The sequence below is a fragment of the Blennius ocellaris genome (genome assembly GCF_963422515.1).
Source record: "Blennius ocellaris genome assembly, chromosome: 24".
Lineage (NCBI taxonomy): Eukaryota > Metazoa > Chordata > Actinopteri > Blenniiformes > Blenniidae > Blennius > Blennius ocellaris.
In genome coordinates, this window is record NC_137673.1 from 5,800,167 (window position 1) to 5,823,587 (window position 23,421).

Genomic DNA, 23,421 nt, shown 5'->3' on the forward strand with positions numbered 1-23,421 from the left:
CTGTGTTTTCAGCCAGTGTTTGTATGCAGCGCCACACTGCAGTCTCCTTCCTGCTCCTCCTTCGTCACATAAAGACAGAGGCAGAGGCTGGTGCACGTACCCGTGGACGTGCCCAGATTAAACCCGGGCCGCGATGAAGACAGAGGTGAAGGGGGAGGAGGCTCTGAGGGATGGTTGTTATTTCACGGACAGGACCCGGTGGCCTTTTGAGTCTTCGCCAGCTGGGATGAGGAGCGGCGTCCTCAGCTTTCTCTCCTGGTCTGAATGAGGCCATTGTAGGAAGTGGAGGAAGGATACCAGCTCTCATTTGGCCGTCATTGACATGTAAACAGAGTGTGGTGGTGACAGCTGACGAGATCAGAGGCCTGTAATTAGCTGAGGAGGTATGATGGACACCCACACGCCTGAAAAGAGGGATGGATAGGATTGCATGACACAATGAGTAATCTATTACCCTGTGTGTGAGCTGGGTGAGCCATGTGAGCCATGTTATTTTTAAAAATGCAGCACTTGGGGAAAGCTCGTGACAAACACTCAGGTGTGACAATCCAGCTGTGAATAACACCTTCAGAAGTTACAGCTGGAACCTGTTATTTTTAGGGAGGACTTCATCCAGAAAACATTTCAGACACTTTGTCAGAACGGTCTCAACATGTGCAGGTCATGGGAGTTTAAAACGCTTAAAGCTGAAGACTTAACTTGCCCACAATGAACAATTCCGGAGTTATGCTGCTTTATATTAAAACTGCTCTCACTCTCAGTTATCAAAGTTGTGCTTCTGTGCATTTGAATTTCCGTCTCCTTAAAAACTTTGATATTTACATTCCTGTAACATTTCACTGCTATCACAGAGTCTTCTTTATGAGTTATGCTGGTTTGCGTTTTCCTTACCTGGAACAAAGTCTGGAAAGTCACATCTGGAGCACCAAGGCCTCAACAGAACAACTTTTTTTCAGGTCTGAAACACATAAACTGAATTTTTAATTACATGTTAGCTATTAGTCCAGGAGGGGAATGTATGTTATCGTCGTACGTATCCTCAAGCCACCTTCTACTAAAACTGTACAGCATAACTTTGATAATTGAAGGGAAATAGCCATGAAAATAATACAAGTTCATTAAAAATGTGAAGAAAGCTTACCAAAGAGTGCTGCTCTCGTCATTTTAGTCTTTATTTGGGATACGAAACGTGCAACTGAAAAAACGCTATCGTTTGCGTCCGCAGTCATTTCCGTGTTTCTGGAGCTCAACCAATCAGATTAAAGGGTCAATATCAATTTGCATTTTGATTGGATAACTTGGTAAAGAGGCGGTGATGAACGGTATAATAGAGAAATAGAGGTTTCTGATTAGTAATTAATTTTTTCCTCGAGAAATTGAGTTAGTTAATTTTTTTTAATTGATTTAATTATAACATACTTTATTAAATTCCCTTGGAGAAACTTTTTTTTATGGAACTGACCCATCGGTGTACAGCCACAGTATGGTGCTCGGGGAAGCTGGTGGGGGCCGAGTGTCTCGCTCCGACACAGAAATGCCCCAGCCAGTATTTAAACCACAAGGCATGCCACTGGACCACTACACGCCCATTTGAATGAACTTATTCCAAGCTAAATCCAGGCTGACATCAGGGGCGGGTCTTCATTCTTACCTGTTTTCCATGTGGATCCCTGATGGAACCACTTGTAATTTGGCTCCAGCCTCAACCACTTCTCACCCAAGAACCTGGCTGTTATTGTTTTCTCGTTAATCGTGTTAACCACAGTGTTTTTGAAGTGAGGAGAGGTGTGTTTGTTTGGAGTACTCGTTCATGGTGGACCGTAGTTCATTTGATGAGATGTTTCTTTGTACCGAGGCTCATTTTACATTTTATGGTTCACAGCTCAAAAAGTTCACAAACAATCCATCCTGTGCTGTTTCAAGGGCCCCTCAGTGTGTGTGTGTGTTACCCTGGTGATTAAGCTCCCCTTTCATATGAAGGTGGGTCCTCTCTTTGAATCAGGCAATCTCTGGGGCCGGACTGCTAAAAGGCCCCGATGACAGTGTGAGCTTGGAGAAGAGACCTGAGGGACGCTGCATTCTCATGGGAACCTGTGGCGGTCTCTCCGGACCACCCCCCCCTACCCGATGACACCGGGGCCTTTGTGTCCAGGGGTCCGCAGGGGGAGAAGCGATGTGAAGTAAACAATGTTTAAACTTTTTATTTTTCACCACACTTAAACATATATACAAACACGCACACATCATTTGCACCTCAATGAAGCCACTTTAATTATAAATCAAAACTCACAAAACAAAAAGAGGATTCTTGGTTTGAAGATCAACAGCATACAAGGACACTTTAGGTAAGAAGTGTTTTTAAACCGTTTTTAAACAACAGACAAAACGTAGTAAAATACTGAAAAATTGTGCAGCTTTGGGTTTGAAATGTCACGAATTAAAAACTGAGGAGTCAGAACTGCTCCTGACGGTTTCTCCGTCTCCCAGGACGAGGGGCTCTCTCTCCCCCTGCTGGTGGTGGACTGCGGGTGCAGCCCTGGTGCGTTCAGGTGCGGCCGTGTTGCGTTCACGTGCTTTCAAATGTGCTCCGGATGGTTCTGCAGACAGGTGATGAACTCCTCCACCGCTCTGCCCTCAAAACAGATCTGATACACGGCTACAAACAGAGGAAACCTGCACACACACACACACACACACACACACACACACACACACACACACACACACACACACACACACACACACACACACACACACACACACACACACACACACACACACACACACACACACACACACACACACACACACACACACACACACACACACACACACACACAGATATTGCAAACAGTGTGTCACACAGAATGTGTGTGTGTGATGTTGAAGACTCACTTGTCAATCATGTTCTTCTTCTTCAAGATCTTGAAGACTTCAGCTGATGTTTGTGGACCCTGCAGTTTCTGACCGTTCAACATCTCAGCCTCTAACTCCGAGATCGACTAAACACACACACAGATAACAAAAACAACCAACAGATCTGTATTTTTATAGAAATAAATGAGAAATAAGATGGAAACGGTGTCCCGGACTACATAAATGGAAGAGAGACGTAGATGCCTCTCCTAGTGTATATACATAATGTATATTTATCTGGACCTTGGCGGTCTTGACGAAGGCCTCGGCCACGCGGCGGTTCCTCCCCCCGTAGCAGGTGGTGATGAGGTCAGCCACGCCGCAGCTCTCCAGAAAGGTTCCCGAGCTGACGACGCCGCTGCAGAAGAGCCGGGCGAAGGCCACCATCTCCATCAGACCCAGACGGATCACCGCCGCCTTGGTGTTATCGCCGAAGCCCAGCCCGTCACAGAAGCCGGCGCCCACCGCCACGATGTTCTGGAAACGGACAGCGCCTCTCCTCCGTCAGGAGGTCACGCTCACAAACCATTGTTGAAAGATGAAGCCTCGGTGGAATGTTTTACCTTCAGGGCGCCGCACAGCTCCACCGTGTCGCTCTCTGGGACCACCGTGATCCGGAAGTTTGGCGTCTGAAGAAGCTCTTTGAAGATCTGCCCGTTTGCTTCGTTTTTAGCGCCTGCTCTTACACACACAAACACACACACAGGTATTGAACTGGCTCACGCACACACATATTTTATGACGGTCGGGGAATCGGGGGTCTGACCGATGGTGGTCTCGCAGAACTTCTCGTCGGCCACCTCGTTGGCGATGTTGGCGCCCATCAGGACGCTGACCTCCACCTCCAGTTTCTCCCTGATGATGTCGGAGATGAGCTTCAGTCCGTCCGGCCCCTCGTCCACGCCCTGAGCCACAAACAGGAAGTTCCCCCGTTAGACTTCCCCTCCGGGTCACGGGACTCCTCGTGATGTCTGAAGGAGCGTGGCGGGCTCGTACTTTGATGAGCGAGATGCCGATGGTTCCCTCCGTGATGTGAGGTTTCATCTGGTCGCACAGCTTGCCGATGAACTGGTGCGGCACGACGAAGATGAGGATGGTTGATCCCTTCACAGCTTCCGTGATGTCAGGAACAGCAACCTGTGGTTTTAAATCGACTCTGAGTCCTTTACAGTTTAAATTCACTGTTTGTTTTTTTTTTGTTTCCGTGTCTTTTAGCTCCGTTATTGAGATGCACCTTCACTGCAACATGTTTTGGCTTCCGACCTCAAGCTAAACTTTACAATTCAAATTAGCCGACTAAAACTGGCATTTCTGGATCAGTCTCTCACCACATTCTTGGGCAGCTTGTGTCCGGGCAGATATTTGACGTTTTCGTGCTCCGTGTTGATGATCTCTGTCAGCTTCCTGCCCTCGATCATCTCCTCGTACACCCACATGTTGACCATGGGGTTGAAGCGGTTCGAGCCCTTCACATTGTGCCCGATGATCTTGGCAATGGACGACCCCCTGCAGAGAGAAACCAGCCATCGTGGTCCGGATCAGAGAAACTGCAGGTTTGAGGATTTAAGAGGCTGTCTGAGGTCCAAAACAAATGTAAAAAGTCTGACTGCAGGGCATGTGAAAATAAACTGAACATCTCTTCGTCAGCAGGTTTCACTGATTTCCAACTGCTCTTAACCAAGAGTCAAGACGTGGCTTGACTGCTTCTATGCCTCATTGTCCATTGGTTTAACAAGATCATTTCCATCTATTGAGGATCCTTTAAAATGCAGTTGGACTGGTTTCAGATTGGCCTATAAGTTTTTTTCTTTCAGCTTTCGCACTGATCCGTATCCAAACAGAGGGCGTCACTGACATTTCTTTCCACAACGAAAACAACATCTGGAGTCTATTTCAGGACAATTCTTATTAAAGATGTAAGGTTGAAAATGTGAGAATCAGAGAATCCACGAGAGACACAGCGAGTCTGATTCAGACGCAGACCGAGAAAAGAAAGAGGGAGGAGAGAAATCTGTGTGCAAGTTGCTGCATGCAGCTTCAATCCTGTGAGAAGACGAGGAAAAGTCCTGCAGCAGCAGCAGCAGCAGCAAACATGCAGGAAAACCCACAGGCTGAAAGGCTGGAGGGTCAGCTTCAGGTTCACATCGCGGAAGAAAGTCACAGTTACCAGTTTCCAGACCCCACGATGCAGACCTTCTTGGCAGGCATGTTGACAGTGGAAAAGGCTGCTGAAACTGCTCCTGTTGTTCTCAGGACCACTTCCTTACACGCCCTGTACATCTCCTCCGCACCCTCTTCCTCCTCCTCCTCTTCCTCCGCCTCTTGCTCCTCCCGCTCCTGACACTATAAACGTGCAACAAAATATTTTAAGAATTCAGAGCTCGTTTATACATCAACGAAATATATCCAAACTATTAGCTTTTAAATTAAATAAAATAAAATAAAATTGTAATGATAGTTAAACTGCCCCGTTGGCGTTTGTTGCGTTGGAAGCGTTTTGACCCGCCCCTTCTCGCCTCTGATTGGCTACCACACACCAGCTTCATGACTTCCGTTCCTCGCGGGACGTAATGATTGGTTAACGTCAGAAGAGCGTTGAGCTGAGCCAATCAGATGTTGCGAAAAGCGGGATTTTCCGTCGCCATGGTAAATCCGCAACTTGACGAGAATAGAATAGAATAGAATAGAATAGAATAGAATAGAATAGAATAGAATAGAATAGAATAGAATAGAATAGAATGCGTCCATCAATCCGAGTACATATTTTAATTAAACTCTTAATTTAAAATACTGATGACACTGTGAAGAGGGATTAACAGAAAGATGAGCGTGAGTTGCTGTGATGTTTGAATTGTTTACAGCCAAATATGTAACTTTTTGTTGTATTACTTTTGGGGTTTTTAAAAAAATATATTTTTTGTTGTTGATCTTGTTTAAAAAATACATATCAGAATAACTGAAAAAAGTTCACGTCTGCTCATCCAAGAGTTTTCATATAATAACAATAATTATTATTATTATTATTATAACGTTTATTTCTGGTTTTTAATGTTTTATTCATTCTGCCTTCTATTTACCTGTTAAAATAATATTATTTTTCATATACATTTGGAATGTTATTAAATAACGAATTTTGTTTTTCCAATTACATTTTTAAAATTTTGTTTTGGTGTGTTTTTGTTGATTTTTAAATTTTTACATGTTTATGGTTGTTTCACCTGCTGCTTGCTGTGACCACATTTGACCACCAGGTGTCACCAGATGTGCGTCCATAACGAACAGGTGCGCGTCGCCGTTATTTAATTAACGCACCTTGATCTATTCACAATCACTAAATACGCTAATTATCATTGTGAAAAGGTTGAAAAAGCACCTGGATATATAGAAAAGAAAAGAGTATTTCCACGGGGATATAAACGGTGTGTGAAGTTTTGAGCGTTTCAAAGTGACAGTGTGGCATCTTTAAGAAACCACGTGTGTCGGGGTGGAGTCACGTGTTCTCCGGTGGGGTGGGTGAGCATCCACACGGTACCAGGCGGAGGAGGAGTAGCAGCAGAACCCGGACTGAGGGCACAGCGGTCGGCCGTGCACAGCTCGTCGTACCGCCTGGATCTGCTCGGGGGTGGCGGTGTGATGGAGGCGGCCGTGCTGCTCATGCCGGAGGTGGACTGTAAGAGCCTGAGCGCGGAGCTGGAGGTGAAGAAGCTGCAGGAACTGGTCCGGAGGCTGGAGCGGCAGAACGAGCAGCTGCGGAACCGGAGCTCCGGACCGGTGCTGGGCTCCGCCGCCGGCCTCTGCCTGCCCGGTCCTCTGCCCGGCTCGCTGCCCGCGCTGCTGTGCCAGGCGTCCCGGGGGTCATTTGCTCCTCCGGAGGAGCCCTTCGACTACTTCCAGCCGCACGGAATGACTGGGAACCAGGAGGAGGAGGAGGAGGAGGAGGGGGAGGAGGAGGAGGAGGAGGAGGAAGAGGACGGACCCGGGCCGTCGGTTCTGGACGAGCTGGAGCTCCTGGACCTGGACTGTGTGGACGGAGCGGCATCCTCGGATGAGACCTGGTGAGTTCAACCATTTGTTGCTGCTGAAGCCTGGATGCTGCTTGTTATCGGAGGGGGCTTTGTTTCTGGGGTTCCACAATCCTGCAGGGCCCCGGGAGGAGGAGGAGGAGGATGTGAAGAGGAGGAGGATGTGAAGATGATGAGGAGGAGGAGGAGGAGGATGTGAAGATGATGATGAGGAGGAGGAGGATGTGAAGATGATGAGGAGGAGGAGGAGGTTGTGAAGATGTGGAGGAGGAGGATGATGTGAAGAGGAGGAGGAGGAGGATGTGAAGATGATGATTGGGAGGAGAAGGTGATGATGATGATGAGGATGGAGAGGAGAAGGTGAAGATGTTAGGAGGATTTGAAGATGAGGAAGAGGTGGAGTAGGAGAGGAGGAGGATGAGGAGGAGGTGAAGCCTCTGATTTCAGGTTCACCTCTGGGCTCTAAAAATCAGGACTTGATTGAATTAATCATCACCTGATTACTGAATATAAAGGTTCACTTTTAACTTGAATAGAAAAGTAACTCGTCACTTAATTTTAATCTTAATGACATCAGTTACTGGAAATTACTTACTAATTACTGTAAATAAGTAACTAGTTGCATAGAATATGCAGTTACTTGGAGTAGTTACTGAACTGAAAATGAGTACTTGGTTAGTTACTTCTCAGAAGGAAAAGTGACTTGTTGTGTTACTTCAATGTAACACAAGATGTGCACTAGTAACTAGCTGATATATTTGAAACTCATGTTTACTTGTTGTTTCTTTTAGTTTGACAGCAGGAGAATTAATTAACGTCTCACTCTGGTTATAAACTGAAGTGATCCGTCAGCAGAGGTTTTCAGGATCAATTCTGACTCTTTCAGCAGAAGGTTTGATTGTTTCCACTCAGACGTCTCCCTCCTGACCTTCCAGGTTATATGTGGCCCCCCGGGGCCGAGAGCCCCACCGGGACTGTCTGTCTCCTCTACAGTGGTGCCGGCAGGTCCTGGACAGCCCCAAATCTGAGGTGGAGGCAGCCAGACGCTCACTGTCTCTACGACTGGAACAAGGTGTGTGTCTGTGTCTGTGTCTGTGTCTGTGTCTGTGTCTGTGTCTGTGTCTGTGTCTGTGTGTGTGTGTGTGTGTGTGTGTGTGTGTGTGTGTGTGTGTGTGTGTGTGTGTGTGTGTGTGTGTGTGTGTGTGTGTGTGTCTGAGGTCCAACCATTGTCTCAATGGGACTTACCAATGAAGTGGAGGTTCAATAAGCAGATGAAAAAATAAAGGAAAGATGTCAACCGAACAGAACCAGTAAAACACACACACACACTGTTGCAGAGGTTACCTCACCAGCAGTGTCTGTCACTAACAGCTCACCCAGACGAACACAATGCCCCATTCAAAGCCTCCAAGCTACACACACACACACACATACACACACACCTCTGTCAGTATTCAGGTTTATTAGAGGAAATTTGTTTTGAAAAGGATTTACTCTGTTACATTGTCAGTCGATGAAACAAGAGGTGTGTGTGTGTGTGTGTGGGGGGGGGGGGGGGGGTTGTCTTTCATGTAAGTGGTTACTATGGAAACGGCTCTCCATCTTGCTGTAACCAGCCGCAGACAGAAAGAGAAAGAGACTGCAGGCCGGGCGTCTGATACTGATGCAACACGGCGCACAGCTGGGGAAACTTCCTCTGGCCGCCGCTCGCCAGCGTCTGCGAGGTGGGAGCAGAAACGTCTCCGTCCATGTTCAGACGTCCTCAGCTTCCTTTAAGTCATGGAGCTGTTAGATAACGAGCTGTGGAAGGATTACAGTCTGACGGCTCCCACGCACCTCCGAGGTGATCCACAGGAAAAGACTGTTACTTAACCTGTTTACTGGGTAATCGTGTGGCGAGCGTCCAGGGATCAGTGCCGGCTGCAGAGCGCTGCGAGAGAGGGACATGTCCACGTCTAACAGTTACTGGGGCTGCTTCGTCGCCAGCATCAGCTTTAGCACTTTTTTACACTTGGAAGAATTAAAAAAGATTTGAGTGGGCGTGCTCTTCACCTTGTGCTCCTCCCTCCCCAGTCTCTAGGTGGCGCAGCTCCCTGTCCAGCCCCTCTCCCTCCTCCTGCTCCTCCCCCGGACCTCCTCTGAGCCGAGTGTCTCCCATCCCGGCGTCTCCGTCCACCAAACCCTGCTCCACCCCTCAGTCCGAGAGACATGGTACATCAGCGTCACGCCAGTCCTCCGTCCGTCCCACACTACCGCCATCCTCCCTGACCTACTATGTCCATCCGTCTGTGTGTTTGTGGTCCCCAGCTCCATCCTTCTCCTCCCCGCTCCACCCGTCCCTCCACCAGACCCTGAGCCCCATCGGGAAGGAGCTCTCCCCTGTCGCTGAGAGGACTCCCACCTTCTTCCCCCACCCGCTGGCTCGCAGTAAGAATCCTTTCTCTGGACCCTGGGAGAGAAGTGGGTCACGCCGGGGCTCCTCTCTCCAGATTATTGGGCCGTCTTTCATGTGAGGCGTGGGAGTGAGGATGGATTCACTGCAGCTTGTTGCTCATTAGCTCGAGGATGAAACATGTTGGAGGCTGAGTGGGCGGCAGATTGCAGTGCATTATTACTGAGGGGAAAAAAGCCGTTGTTGGCATCAAACTGCCCCAGGGGCCACACTTGTAGAGGCCTTTTACCACAAGCAGTGCAAAATAGGTCCTCGCGTGTGCTTGAGGCTAAAAAGCTCTGAAATGTGCCGATCTTTTAGCCCGAGTGAGCAGAGTGATTAAAATAATAGCGAGGCGTTATTGTTGGCCTTGTAAAGGTTTTTCTAACCTTTGACATCTCATCTGTATGGAATGATTCATGCAATCACCACTAATGGCTCTTTTGGACTTATTGTACTTCATAGAATCGTACACTTTTGAGCTGCAAATTAGAGGAAGGACTTCAGGAAGACTTCCTGTGAGGAGAGTTGGTCTTTGTGGTGGATTCAAGAGACTGTGTTACACTGTGGCCTCGGCACTCTTCACTTCTCCATCGTCACTGCCAGCAGAGACTGACTGTCTGTGTGTGTGTGTGTGTGTGTAGGCCGCAGCCTGCGTGGAACTGCCTTCAGCCCGCAGTCGTCCGTGGACAGCGACCTGGGAGCGTCGGAGGTGGAGGACGACTCCATCTGTCTGGGATACAAACTGCAGGACCTGACGGACGTCCAGGTGATGGCCCGGCTGCAGGAGGAGAGTAAGTCCCGTCAGCAGGCGCAAAAACCGGCAACTGGGAATTCCCACTTGTTTCCAGGGAGCTCGGGAGTGTGGCGCCGTCTCCTCACTGAGCGAACTGTTACCGTTAGCTGAAGCCGTTCTTTGGTTTTTCTCAGTCACTGATTCACATCTGTGTGTCTCTTTGGTTTCCTCCTCTCTAATAACGTAACCCAGACCTCAGAGCTCACCGCTACTTCAGCTTCATTAACCCCAGGAGGTGACGTGTGTGTGTGTGTGTGTGTGTGTGTGTGTGTGTGTGTGTGTGTGTGTGTGTGTGTGTGTGTGTGTGTGTGTGTGTGTGTTTTGCCTCCTGGTCCTCATGTCTCGCTCCTGCAGGTCTCAGGCAGGACTTGGCCAGCGTGTCGTCCGTCCTGGCCGGCCGCCGCAGTCAGAGCTTCACCTTCCAGCTCAGCCAGCTCAGCGCCGGCCCCGGCCTGGAGGAGGAAGACGAGGAGGAGGACGACGAAGACTACGGCCTCCTGCCTCCGCCGCAGCCACGCCTCACCCGCCTGCCGCACTCCCACACCTTCTCCAGCATGCGAGACTGGCGAAGAAGCAGCAGCTCCCTGTACACCCCTCCTTCCACCCCCTCAACTCCGCCCTGCCCTTCCGCTGGGTTCGGCTTTCAGGCGGTGGTCGCGGCGGCGGGCAGCCCGTGTCTGTCCGAGCAGCAGCCGGCCTTCAGACCAGGATCAGGTGAGGAGTGGTGAAGCTACCGAGCAGCCGGTCGAGCCGGCAGTAGGAGTTTGTCACTGATGTGCTCCCTCTCCGTGTTCCTCTCTATATTTCACGATGGCGCCCAGCCGGTTGTGACAGTAAGTCTGCACACGGATCATTTCCCATCTGCCCATGTAAGAATAACTGCGTAAGCCTCTTGAACGCCGAGGCGGCAAGTGGAGAGAGTTTGATGAGATCACAGCGAGCAGTTTATATCTGACTGGCGGCCTTGTGCGACCTGCGACAAAGGAGCCGATTAACTTCTTCCTCTATCAACTTTATTGTTCAGGACTCGGCGGCGGGCCGGCGCAGTAAAATCTGACCTGCTTTAATCTCCTTATCTTCACCCTTCCTGTGTCTCTCCTGTTAGATAAGCTGCGGAGGAGCATGCCTAACCTTGTGCGAGCTCCCAGCATGCCGAGTGTGCCCGTCCCCACCAATCCGAGCGCTTCCCCTTCACTGCTTCGTAACAGCCAGAGCTTCGACTCGTGCAGCGGGCTGGCTCGACTGCAGTCCTCCAGTAAGACGCCTCTTTTCTTTGTTGGTGGGAAAAAAAAGACGTCGGTCAACCAGTTCAGGTTGAAGAAAGGTGGAAATTAAGCAAATGAAGCCTAAATAATAGATTACCTGTGTAAAGTCTGTGAGGAAAAACTGGAAATGCTGCAACAGCATGAAGACTTTCTATCCAAAATACACATTTTATCTCATTTCTGTTGAATATTTTTTTTTTCCTCATTTACTAAACGGGTTTATTCGAACACAAGTGAGGCGGTTTATTGTCGAGTTTCTGTCCAAATTCCCGCCACCAAATTTTCTTTTGTATTTTCTAAAGTAGAGTCTATAATGTGATTTGTGTCCAATGGTGTGTGTTCCTCTGCCTCCCCTGCAGTTCCCTCCCCAGGCCAGCTCCAGCACCGGGTCCAGAGCGTGGGGAACTTCTCCTCGTTGTCACGGCAGCCGCTGAAAGCCACGGCGTACGTCAGCCCGACCATCAAGGGCTCGTCTTGCCTGTCCTCCTCCACCAGTCTGCAGGCGCTGAGCGCTGCTGGGGGGGCCAACAGTGGGATCCCCCTCCTCAGCAAACCTGCCGGGGCAGCGGGGACACTGGCATCCGCCACCGCGCCTCGCAGCGGCCTCCCGCGACCCGCCTCCTTTGTGGCCACCACAAGCTCCACCCCCCGCAGCAAGGTGGTCCAATCAACACGAAGGTAAACGCAATATCAAGAATCTGTCGGTACTGATCTTTGTTTTTCGACCCAAAACAATCTAGACATTGCAGATAAATACTCTGGAGTTAACCAGCTTCTCTGCTCTCAGTTTACTGACGCCTCCAAAGAGCCTGTCCACCCTCAGTGCCCTGCGAGACAGCGCCTGGAGGGACGGCTGCTACTGATGGAGCAGTGGTGCAGTGGCGCGCCCTGCTGGCTGGGGCTCCCCCGCTGCACTCTGACCCGGAGCTTCACTCGCTGGGAGGATGAGACCAAATATAAAGAGACTGTGACCGTGCCAATAGGAAGCTGCTCTGTGCAATAAACTGACTCTTTTTACTGATTTTAAACTAAGGACTCCGACTAATCAGGGATTCCTCCTGCTGCCAACATGCTGCTAAAAGTCAATCCCACCCTGTCAGTTTGGGCTCATTTGGTCTGCGAACGAAGGTAACTGTTATTTTGACCAATATTAAATCTAATTGATGCAATATTTATTAGTTTTTAATGTTCTCTGAATGTGTCTCACTCACACTTTAAAACTCTTCATGTTGCACTTTGTATCGGATCTGTTTGTTTTCTAAAGTTTGCACTCCTGTGATTAATAAAGGTAACGTTTTGGTGATGTTTCACAGCAAAATGTAGCACACATGCATACACACACACACTTCTGTTTGTGTTTGTCACTCTGTCTACACTTTGGATCAATCATTTTAATAAAAGCTGATTAAATATGAGGTTTCCTTTAATTTTTCCGTGCATGAGGTCGCCCTATAGGCTAAAATACTGAGCCTGTAAATCAGTTTGGGATTTGGTGAAACATTTATAGCCTGAGATAAGTTAATATATGGCCGAAGCCAATGGTTATAGATCAACCGCTTTCACACAATCTCATTCCCTGCAACAGGGCTGCTCACCCAGAAATGGAGGGAATAAAGGTAAAAGGCATAAAAATTATCATTAGCCTAGATGCAGATGCCAGAAGGCCCAATAACACAACAAAAGCCACAATGTAAAGGCGCAGCAGTCGGAGAGCAGTCGCTGTTTCCAGGGGACCATATTTTCTGACGGACTTGGGACCGGAGTGGACAACCATTTCTGACATTAAGGAGAGTTTAATGAGACGTAAGTAAAGTGCTGTTGCATGATTAATGTCATTATGTGTTTTCAGATATCAGCAATGTTGATCACTGTGTTGAAATTGTCATAACGTTGTGTGTGTGCTCTTTTGTTGTTTGTGCTGCTTTGTTTCCGTCAGAAAATATTGTCCCCAAGAAACAAAGCCTGTTCTTCCTGATGGAGTATTGGGAGAATTTAATGAAGTGTAAGTAAATTGATTTGAATTGAAATATTGTATTTGTCACTGTTAGAAAAACAATCCATATTTAAAGTCTTTGATTCCAACATCAAAAATAAATAATTATTCAGCAGCAACGCTCTCTCACTTTACATTATACTTCCTCCAGGAAGAACAGGCCTTGTTTCTGGGGGACAATATTTTTTGACGGGAACAAAGCGGAAACCAAATGATGGAACAAAAGAGAGCGCACACAACGTTATGACAATTTCAACACAGTGATCAACATTGCTGATATCTGAAAACACAATGACATTAATCATGCAACAGTACTTTATTTACGTCTCATTAAACTCTCCTTAATGTCAGAAACTGTTGTCCCCTCCGGTCCCAAGTCCGTCAGAAAATATGGTCCCCTCTCATTTTACATTATAACCAAATAATTCAACTACATTACTTTCACTGACCATAAAGTATGGATGGCAGAACAGATATATAACAATATCAACACAGTGATCAACATTGCTGATATCTGAAAACACATAACGACATTAATCATGCAATATTACTAGTACTAGTACTTTATGGGCAATGAAAGTAATGTAGTTGAATGATTTGGTTAAAACGTAAAGTGAGAGAGCATTGCTCCTGAATAATTATTTAAATCATTATGTTGGAGTCAAAGACTTTTAATATGGATTGTTTTTCTAACAGTGACAAATAAAATATTTCAATTCAACTCAATTTACTTGCGCTTAATTAAATACTCCGTTCTGAAGAACAGGCTTTGTTTCCGGGGGACCATACTTTCAAACGGACTCGGGACCGGAGGGGACAACAGTTTCTGACATTAAGGAGAGTTTAATGAGAGGTAAGTAAAGTACTGTTGCATGATTAATGTCATTATGTGTTTTCAGATATCAGCAATATTGATCACTATGTTGACATTGTCAAAACGTTGTGTGTGTGTGTGCTCTTTCGTTCCATCATTTGGTTCCGCTTTGGTTCCGTCAGAAAATATGGCCCCCTGGAAACAAGGCCTGTTCTTCAGGATGGAGTATTGGGAGAATTTAAAGAAGTGTAAGTAAATTGAGTTGAATTTAAATATTTTATTTGTCACTGTTAGAAAAACAATCCATATTAAAGTTTACCATTTAAACTACATACAGATCATCTCAGCTTGACCATACCACTATATATATATATATATATATATATATATATATATATATATATATATACATACACACACGTATACATATACATATACATATATATGTACACACATACTGTATACACACACACACACACACACACACACACACACACACACACACATATATATATATATATATATATAAACAAAGCACCCCTTGGTGGTCACATTTATCTGAAGGAGCACAACAAAGGCTGAATTTCTCAAAATAAAGCAGCACAGCGCCACCTGCTGACACAGTTGTGAAGGCAGCTGCAGGATACATGACAATGAGAGACTGAGAAACTCCTAAACTCCTAAATTATTATAATATAATGAGCTTCATGCAGGACAGCTTATTATTAAGTTAAGTGATTTCATTCAAGTTATGTAAAAGTTCACCAAATGTGACATGCAGAACTCAATTTGTTCTGTCTTTATTAATTATCTTTTGATTCAAAATTATATTATTTTACTATTAACAATAAATACTTTAATAATATTAGTTGTCATTATTTTATTTTCTTATTTTAAACCAATTCCCCCTAGTTATTGATGTATTGCTCTCCATTGATCACCTCATTGTGTACATTCTGTGTTTTCATAGTGGCTCATCTTCACTGGATAAAGGATCCTCGGTGACACACGCCCAGCCTCAGCACCAGCATCTTCCATCATCCCGTGTGTGCGTGTGTGTGTGTGCGTGCGCGCACCTCCTCCCTCCCTTCCTCCCTCCCTCCCTCCCTCCTCGGGGTCTTCCCCTCAGTCTGCTCCGCCATCACCACGCTCCATGCCTCCATGATCGGGCCGAGTCCCGGGTTGTGAGCTCTCTGCGCCCCGGAGCTTTTCCTCCGGTGCTCCGGTATGTCTTTGGGCCGTGTCCCCGCCTCGCCATGCCCGCCGCCGTGCGCTCCTCTCCGCCGCTGCTCGTCCTGCTGCTGCTGCTGATCCCGCGGCCCGATGGAGCGGTGAGAGCCGCGGAGGAGGAGGGCGGCGGCCCGGCCTCCTCCTCTTCCTCCTCCTCCTCTTCCTCTTCCCCGGCCGGGGACAATGGTGCGACGGTCGGTACCGACGGGACGGCTCCGGACCGGGCCGCCGGATCCTCCGCAGGTAAACACGAGGAGCTGCGCTCATTGTCCGCAGGCCCGCAGGCTGCAGAGATCCAGGCTAATTAAAAGTCATTATGCAGGATTATATTGATCCGTCTTCACTGCGAATGTTAAAGCAAACATGAGGCACCAAACTGTGACACAATCTGCTGTTTACACTCTAATAATGTGGACCAATGGACACATTTCCACCAGCCGTGGCCACAGATGACGTGTTTACCTTGTTCTGGTTTATTTTTGTTTACATGCTGAGTCCTCTGAATACAGAGTCTCTGAAATATTGCAAGTGACGACACGTCTCCTCACCGTTTATTTCTCAAGAAAAGCAAACGTGACTTCACTTCAATCTGAGGCCTATTTTCACCATAATGGTTTTGGGGAAATTGGAACATTTTCATCCAAATTGGTGATAAATTACACTTTTATTTGCTTTCTAAAGGAAGCCGATTTGAAGACAAATCGCCCACTTTGAGCTTCACAGAAAATTGTCAAATTTGCACCAAAAAAATGATAATAAATGACATGTTTACCTCGGGTATTAAATGGGGTCACTCTTTGTTTTGCAGAGACCTAAAATAATGACAAAAACCTCATGTCACTTTCTGGCCTCTTCTCTCTGTATTTTGATTTATTTGTGCGTTACCATGTTGAACCTCATAAACAAAGTCTGTTTACATACAACCAGTGATCAAATACTATTAAAAAATGGGAGAACAGACAATAATGATGACTTTAAAGAGGAAAAGTTTCACAGAAAAGAGCTCAAATAAATGAAATTATTGCTGTTTTATGAATCTTGGCTGGTCTATGAAGAGAGGCAGGCCAATTTTGATATGAATACCCATCAGTAAGACAATAGAACAAAGCTCTTATAATTTGTTAGATAATAATAGATTTATATTCTGCCAGTGATTTCTGTGTACGGTGAAAAGAGTAGATGTGGAGCTCCTGTCTGCTGTCACTTGGTTTGTGATCTATTATTTATCCTGCTCAGAGCCTCATCACATCTTCATGTCGTGAGGTTACAGTCTCCCTCCTCCCCTCCTCCTCTTCCTCCTCCTCCTCCTCCTCCTCCTCCTCCTCCTCCTCTTCCTCCCCACAGAGGCCCTGTTTGCTCTGAAGGTTCTGGTGAAGGACGCCGTGACCCGTCAGCCCCTGTCGGGGGCCCGGGTGGACGTGTACCAGAACCACAGCGTGAGCAGCTCGGCCCGGACGGGGGAGACGGGGGAGGTCCTGCTGTGGGTGGCGTACAGCCCGGGGGGGCCCGGTCTGATCCTGCTGGGCCGCATGGAGGGCTACGTGCCCGGACCGCTGCCATGGAGCACCTCCAAGAGACCAAGTAAGAAGCAGAGAGGAGGTGTACGACTCCTCTTTGTCCTCAGTCACATGTTAGTGGAGGAGGAGGATGAGGAGGGAGGGAGGGAGGTAGAAGGGGGGGGTAATGTTTGGGGGTGGTTTGCCTCCATTGTGTGTGTTACGCTCCTCCAGCTGGTGATTCAGAGGGAGGATGCAGGGAGAGAAGCAGCCGCCTCCTTTGTGCTGCTCACACAGATGAAGGATGCGTCACACAGTGGCGCCACCTGCTGGAGGCTGCACACACCTGAGCCCCACCACTCTGGCAGCAGCAGTGTTTTTTTTATTGCTTCAGCTGCTTTTGTCGAAACACACACACGTCATCGTCTTCTGAGTAACGTCTGGGGTCAGAGCTTTGACTGGGATGTGTGACCTCCATGTTTCTGTTAGTCTTCTCTGCAGTGACGCTGCTGCTGCTCCCTCACAGTCAGGGAAACATCTGGCTGTTCGACGACTCTGTGCTCATCGCTGCAAAGTTACCTGGTGAGTCCACACACACACACACACACACACATGCACACGCACACACCCTCTGAGTAACTTCCACTTCCTCCCACAGACAGCGCCGCTCAGCCCAAAGTCAAGTTCCCAAAAGCCCTCCTCACCATGCCTGACGGCAGCAATGTGTCATCAGTGAGTGCGTATCTGACCGTGCCACAGCGCCACCTGGCCAAGGACTGCAGCAACTGCACTCCGGGCATCATCAGCAACAAATCAGGTAAACAAGGAAACTTTAACTCGACGTGTTTGTGGTTGAGATTGAACATTTAATTTGGTTATGTTAAGGACCTTGAAGGAGTGATTTGTGTGGACCCCTAAAGGATTTGCATGATCCACCTTTACTCTTTGCAGCTGAGACCTTGTTGTAAACAAATGGTACGAGTGTAAACCAGGTCCTGGCATGCTCCCAGGAAAAATACAATTTGCTAAAGTAACTGAGTACAAATCCAGACATTGCTTTAATTGAGTAATTATTTCAGGTTATTGCGGTTATATTTTTCAAGCAGCGGGCCTTTTTCTTGGATCATCACTTTTTTTTACCACGGAATAGTGTTTTGAATCCCCTCGGTCCATAATCTCTTTGCGATGTAATGAAGAAATAAAGCAGCAGCAGGAGACGTCACATGTCTGACCTCTGCAGTGCTGAGGACCGTCGAGCTGAAGGCGGTGGCGGCCGTCTGCGTGCTGCTGCACTCCGGAGCCGAGGAGCTCCAGGTCCGGGGGCCCATCCAGATCAGCCTGCCGCTGGGGCACAACGCACACCTGAGGGCCGCAGACACGGTGCCGGCCTGGGCCTTCAACCTGAAGACAGGTGGGAAGCTCACTAAAAGTTGGAATCATGATTAACAGGATGTAATCACCTAAAAGTCCCATTTACTCACTGCTATGTATGGTTTTATTGAAGTGTGAGGGTCTGATTTGATTAACAGGGAGCATGATTGGGTATAAAAGGTACATGTGACGCTCAGATGTTGGTTAACTCTCCTGTCTCCCGTGGGAAGGCGCCTGGGAGAATCAGGGACTGGGAATAGTCAAAACAGTCGGAGGCGAGCTGGTCTGGACCTACACTGCGTCCCACCTGGGTTACTGGATCGCTGCTCCCATGCCTTCATCATCATCATCATTATCATCGAACGGTAGATCCCTCACACACCTGCACCTTCACCTCTGACTGCTGCCCGACCAGTACTGACCCCCACCTAACCTTCCAGATTACCTGGCGCATGTGACCTCCTTCGATTTCATGTCGTACCACAACTATCTGCTGACGGGAATACTCGCAGGGACTCTGGCCATCGTCATCGCCTTTCTCTGCCTGCTGCTGTGCCACTGCGGGTAAGAAACCCGTCTTTTGTGTAGTTCAGAGGTAGAAATGGTCTCGTAGTTTGAAGCTGTTCTTCTCGTTCCTGCGCACAGGGGTTCACGTCGAGAGCCCCGGCGGAGGAGAGCTCGCTTCTCCAAACTCACGGTGGTGAAAAAAGACCAGACCACCTCCACAGACCTGGAGGAGGGGCTGCTGTTCCGGTCCGGAGACAACAGCCTGGCCTCCTGCAGCATCCAGTGCGAGCCGCTGTCCACGCCGAGGCACAAGGCCAACTACAACATCTACGTGGAGGACCCGGGGGGCCGCCCCTCCGCCGCCCTGTACCAGAACATCTCTGCAGACCGGCTGAAGGGCTCCCAGCCGCCTCACTACATCAACAGCGAGGAGCTGGCCCGCCTGCGGGAGCAGTCGGAGAAGGCCAACATGGACTTCTTCCCAGACAAGCTGGTTCACCTCTACAACCAGCCGGTGGCCATCATTCAGGCCCCGGAGCTGTTCGGGGGTCCGGAGCAGCAGCTGTCGGGATGTAAGTCCGCCACTTTCCCCCGTAACGGCATGGAGTACGACGCCCACTCGGAGCCCGCGAGCAAAGACGGCTACACCCAGACACTACCCAAAGTCCAGCACCACCACTCCCAGGGGGGCGGAAGTCCACAGCAGAGCAGCCAGGATGACCCACAGCCTCTGGAGACTCCCCCACAGGGTCAGGGTCCCATCGCCGGGGTGTGGGGGCGCTACAGTAACCTCCTGGAGTCCTCCGTGTCTGTGCCGGGGACGCTGAATGAGGCGGCCGGTATGGAGGCCTTCAGCAGTGGACATGGGGTGCCCAGCGAGCTCCAGGGGATTTCAGAGCGCACCTTACTGGAGCTGACCCGTGGCAAGTCCTCGTCCTGCCACCCCAGAGCCTGGTTCGTCTCCCTGGACGGGAAGCCGGCCGCACAGGTGCGCCACTCCATCATTGAGCTGCAGAGCCGCCACCGCCCGCCCAGCAGCAACGACACCAGCCTGGACTCGGGCGTGGACATGAACGAGCCTCAGCACAGCATCCGGGAGACGGAGCGGGACAGGCCGTCCATCAGGGCCTCGTCCCTGTCCCACCACAGCCGAATGGGGCGGTGCGGCGAAGAGCAGGACCTGAGCAGCAGCGAGAGCGGCACCACGGCCACCTGCACGCCCGAAGACCCGTACCTCAGGAACATTTTAGACGGGAGCAGCGGGGCCATTCCCAATATTCCCGAGGAGCGGGACGGGATGGACACGTCCAGCGCTCAGGAGGACAGCGAGTCCAGAGGGACGCCGCCGCCACGGCGCCTGAGGAAGGTGAGGGAGAAGGTCAAGGCGGAGAAGAGGGGCGCCAAGCACGTCCGAGAGGCCAGATCTCTGACCAAGAGAAGCTAGAGCGCCACAAGCTTTTGTCCCACATCTGTTTTCCAGTTCAATGTCCCATCATGCACTTCACTGCCACGGCGGTGGCGCAGGAGGAGGAGCGCAGCACAGCATGCGAACGATACGTGATAACGCCACACTGCGCAGACTCCTCTCTCGGCCGCCGTACTCCACCCGTACTGAGTGACTGGGTGAGTTTGTGTCCACCCAGGCATTGTTGTTGTTGATTTCCGTGATTGTACAACCTTGCCAAAGAATGCATAAGCTAGCTAAAGACACAGGGCGGCGCCCGCGTGCCGCCCGTCCCGTTTCTGCAGCGCGTTAATGTCACTCTCCCCAACCTGACGATCACCAGCGAGACCCCCCCCCCCTCACAGCAAACGTCCGTGTGAACACGATGTCCCACAATCCCCCGGCGCTAGCGTTAAAGAGGGTGCCTTCCCACTGCCGGTGGTCTCGGACTCCGACCACGTGGAGGCGCAGGTGGAGCTCAATCGGGTGAGACGGGTGGATGTGTAGTGCACTTATCCTCACCGTGAATGCCTGCTCTAAATTCAGAGGCTTTCCCAATTTGCAGTTTTGATAACAGAAGCCTTGTTCCACTTTTTAGAAGAAGAAGAAGAAGATAAAAGAAACGCCTCTGGGATTTGTTGACGATTAATAATCTGATTGTGACACAAAGCAGTCCAGCTGGACTCTGGTGGTTCGGTTTCGGAGCAGAAACGTTGATGTACATTGTAAAGCTAAGCTGCCGTTATTTAAAGTGTTTCTGAATGCATGAAAATGAATGTTTCTTTGTGTGTGAGAACATATTTTGCATTTTACTGTAGAGCTACATGGTCATAGCTGTTAGACGACTCGGTAACAGTAGCTACGTGACTTGTACAAAGGCCCCAACAATACATATGAACAATACACATTCCTGGGTACAACCACAGCTGATAGCTGGCAGGACTTTTAACGCATTTCCTCCTGCCGTTATTTTCTTGATGCTCCACATTTGGTGCCTTGTAGATCTGCCGTACCTGTGTGCCCGGACCCCTCCCATTAAACAGGCCTTATGGTGCGTTCATGACCAACTGGGACGGGGGAAATGTCACTCATTAGTCAAATAAAAGCCTCTCATGAGGAAGAAAACAGTGAATGTCATCAACACGGAAATGTGAGAGTATCTGAGAAATGGGAAAGTACCACACTTTTAAAAGAGAGGAATAAATGATTCGGGAAAGTTCATGATACACTTGGAAGTGGAAAAAGTTAAAGTGTCATGAACCCACCATCAGGTACTGATCAGCCTAAATTTGGAATTTTACTATTTTCAGACCTGACAAAGCAAAATTGATGCTCGCCAACTTGTCTTAACACAACAGCAACTGTTGGTAGTTATTGATTTAGATTTCATCCAAATGAATTAAATAACTTGTTCCTCTCAGGATAAAATGTCATGACGCCTTTGACCTTTTAACTTCTCATCCTTATATCAGCGGTAAGCTTTTATTTTTTAACTTAAAGGTGTATGGAAGATTTAAGCAAAGCCACACATGTTCATTTGGTGGCCGCAGTGATTCAGTCAGTTCGGGTTGGATAATGTGACATACTGTACATTTAAACAGCTGTTTTAAAGCCATTAAGCTACAATCAGATATCCACAAACAAAGCACATCCCACTTTATACATGAGATGTTTAGATGCTTCCCACACACCACTGGAAACTGAATGACCACCAGTCACGCCACAGAGAAGCAATATTTGCAGCAAATTCACTCTTAAAGTCCATTTTTATCAATCATGAGTTGATGTTGGATTTATGACGCCTCATTCACAAGTCTTTTCCATGTGTAAATAGTAAAAATCTCATGTACTAGGTGACTAGGTTTGTTTTGTGTGTGTGTGTGTGTCATCGTCCGCGGGCTTCTGTTTCCTGTGTTTTCTTCTGTAATAATAGTCGTGTTATTAGTCTCGCCTTTTTTGTGCACTAAATAAATTTACTTGATACCAGAGAACTATGCACAGTGTTTTAAATGGCTGTAAACACAATCATATCTACATGTTTTTGGTTAAGATTGTGATTGTTGTGAGGGAGTGACGTCAGCAGGGGGTGCTGTTGTCAAGGAAGTGAAAGCTCTCCGCCGATTGGCCCGTTTTTCTGCGGCCTTATTAAAATAAACAAGAATAAATAAACAATTTATTAACTATTAAACAGAAAAGATTACGTGAAATACAAATAATTAGAGATAGCTATCAAGAAATATCAATTAGATTATAAATGTGCATGTACTATATAATTTAATATCAAAGTAAGTCAAACAATATCAAACGAGCAGTTAAAACAAATTAAATATGAGTATTTTTTTTAAATTAAAGATCAAATAAAGTAATACAAAATTAGAAATACACAATAGACAACAGAAAATAATTGTGGGCTCAAATGAAAAAATATTAAGTATTAAAAAAATAACATTAATCTGAAAGATTACATATAAAATCAACATGTTATTATATGAAATGAATGTTGAAGTGCATAAAACAAAATTAAAACCATAAACGATTCCAATAAAATATAGTCAAACTTCAATGTTTGCCTTTAACTTTCACAGTGAAAATTAAACTGTAAACTGATTAAATAACACAATAATTACTTGATATAATATAATACATAACTAAAGTTTAAATTAAAAAAAGTTGAAATACAAGATATACATAACAACGAAATTCTGTTTATGAATATAAAATATCCATTTACTTAAAAATGAAATTACATTTAAAAAAAGTAACCCCTAAAATGACAATAAAACAATGAATACCCTTAAATTAGAAACGTGACAGAAGCTTCCATCAAAATAAAAAGGACAAACACAAACACATATTTTTACTTAAAACAGAGTGTTGAATAATAGACGTTTAACGTAAGAAGCTTGTTTTCACGTGTGTTTCTAACATAAAAACAGCATACATTAACCTCTAGTAAAATGTAGATCTTTAAAGCAGTTAGTTAGTTTGTGTGTCAGTGATTTGATCTCCAGTGTGTCATGTTTCGCCTCTGAAGGGATGTAAAAGAGTGACGGAATGTTTCATGATGCCTGCTGCAGAGCAGAGCCCACCGTGACTCTCCAGGGACGCCTCTGCACAAAAGGAGAACATGGGAGGT

General features: G+C 47.6%; 3 protein-coding genes across 3 annotated transcripts; 2 read left to right on the forward strand and 1 right to left on the reverse strand.

Moving 5' to 3' along the window:
* Positions 1-2,186: 2,186 nt before the first annotated feature.
* gpd1c (glycerol-3-phosphate dehydrogenase 1c) lies at positions 2,187-5,193 on the reverse strand. Its single transcript, XM_080519599.1, has 8 exons — positions 5,084-5,193; positions 4,245-4,422; positions 3,913-4,053; positions 3,683-3,821; positions 3,480-3,592; positions 3,160-3,393; positions 2,896-3,002; positions 2,187-2,673 (listed from the first exon to the last, which is right to left on the reverse strand). Exons 1-8 carry the CDS (start codon positions 5,122-5,124, stop codon positions 2,577-2,579), a joined length of 1,050 nt encoding a protein of 349 aa, XP_080375725.1. The 5' UTR covers positions 5,125-5,193; the 3' UTR covers positions 2,187-2,576.
* A 1,356-nt stretch (positions 5,194-6,549) lies between these two features.
* Positions 6,550-12,308, forward strand: LOC308147828 (SLAIN motif-containing protein 1-like; the record flags this gene model as incomplete). Its single annotated transcript, XM_080520161.1, is given in 12 exon segments — positions 6,550-6,847; positions 6,878-6,971; positions 7,874-8,010; positions 9,012-9,149; positions 9,246-9,365; positions 10,014-10,163; positions 10,358-10,400; positions 10,520-10,604; positions 10,606-10,879; positions 11,271-11,420; positions 11,790-12,108; positions 12,218-12,308. Coding segments are annotated over 12 exon segments (1,884 nt in total). The 3' UTR covers positions 12,294-12,308.
* A 3,158-nt stretch (positions 12,309-15,466) lies between these two features.
* On the forward strand, positions 15,467-22,174 carry fam171b (family with sequence similarity 171 member B). Its single transcript, XM_080520162.1, has 8 exons — positions 15,467-15,710; positions 16,812-17,048; positions 17,453-17,545; positions 17,622-17,780; positions 18,204-18,374; positions 18,565-18,699; positions 18,775-18,898; positions 18,980-22,174. Exons 1-8 carry the CDS (start codon positions 15,494-15,496, stop codon positions 20,283-20,285), a joined length of 2,442 nt encoding a protein of 813 aa, XP_080376288.1. The 5' UTR covers positions 15,467-15,493; the 3' UTR covers positions 20,286-22,174.
* Positions 22,175-23,421: the final 1,247 nt, after the last annotated feature.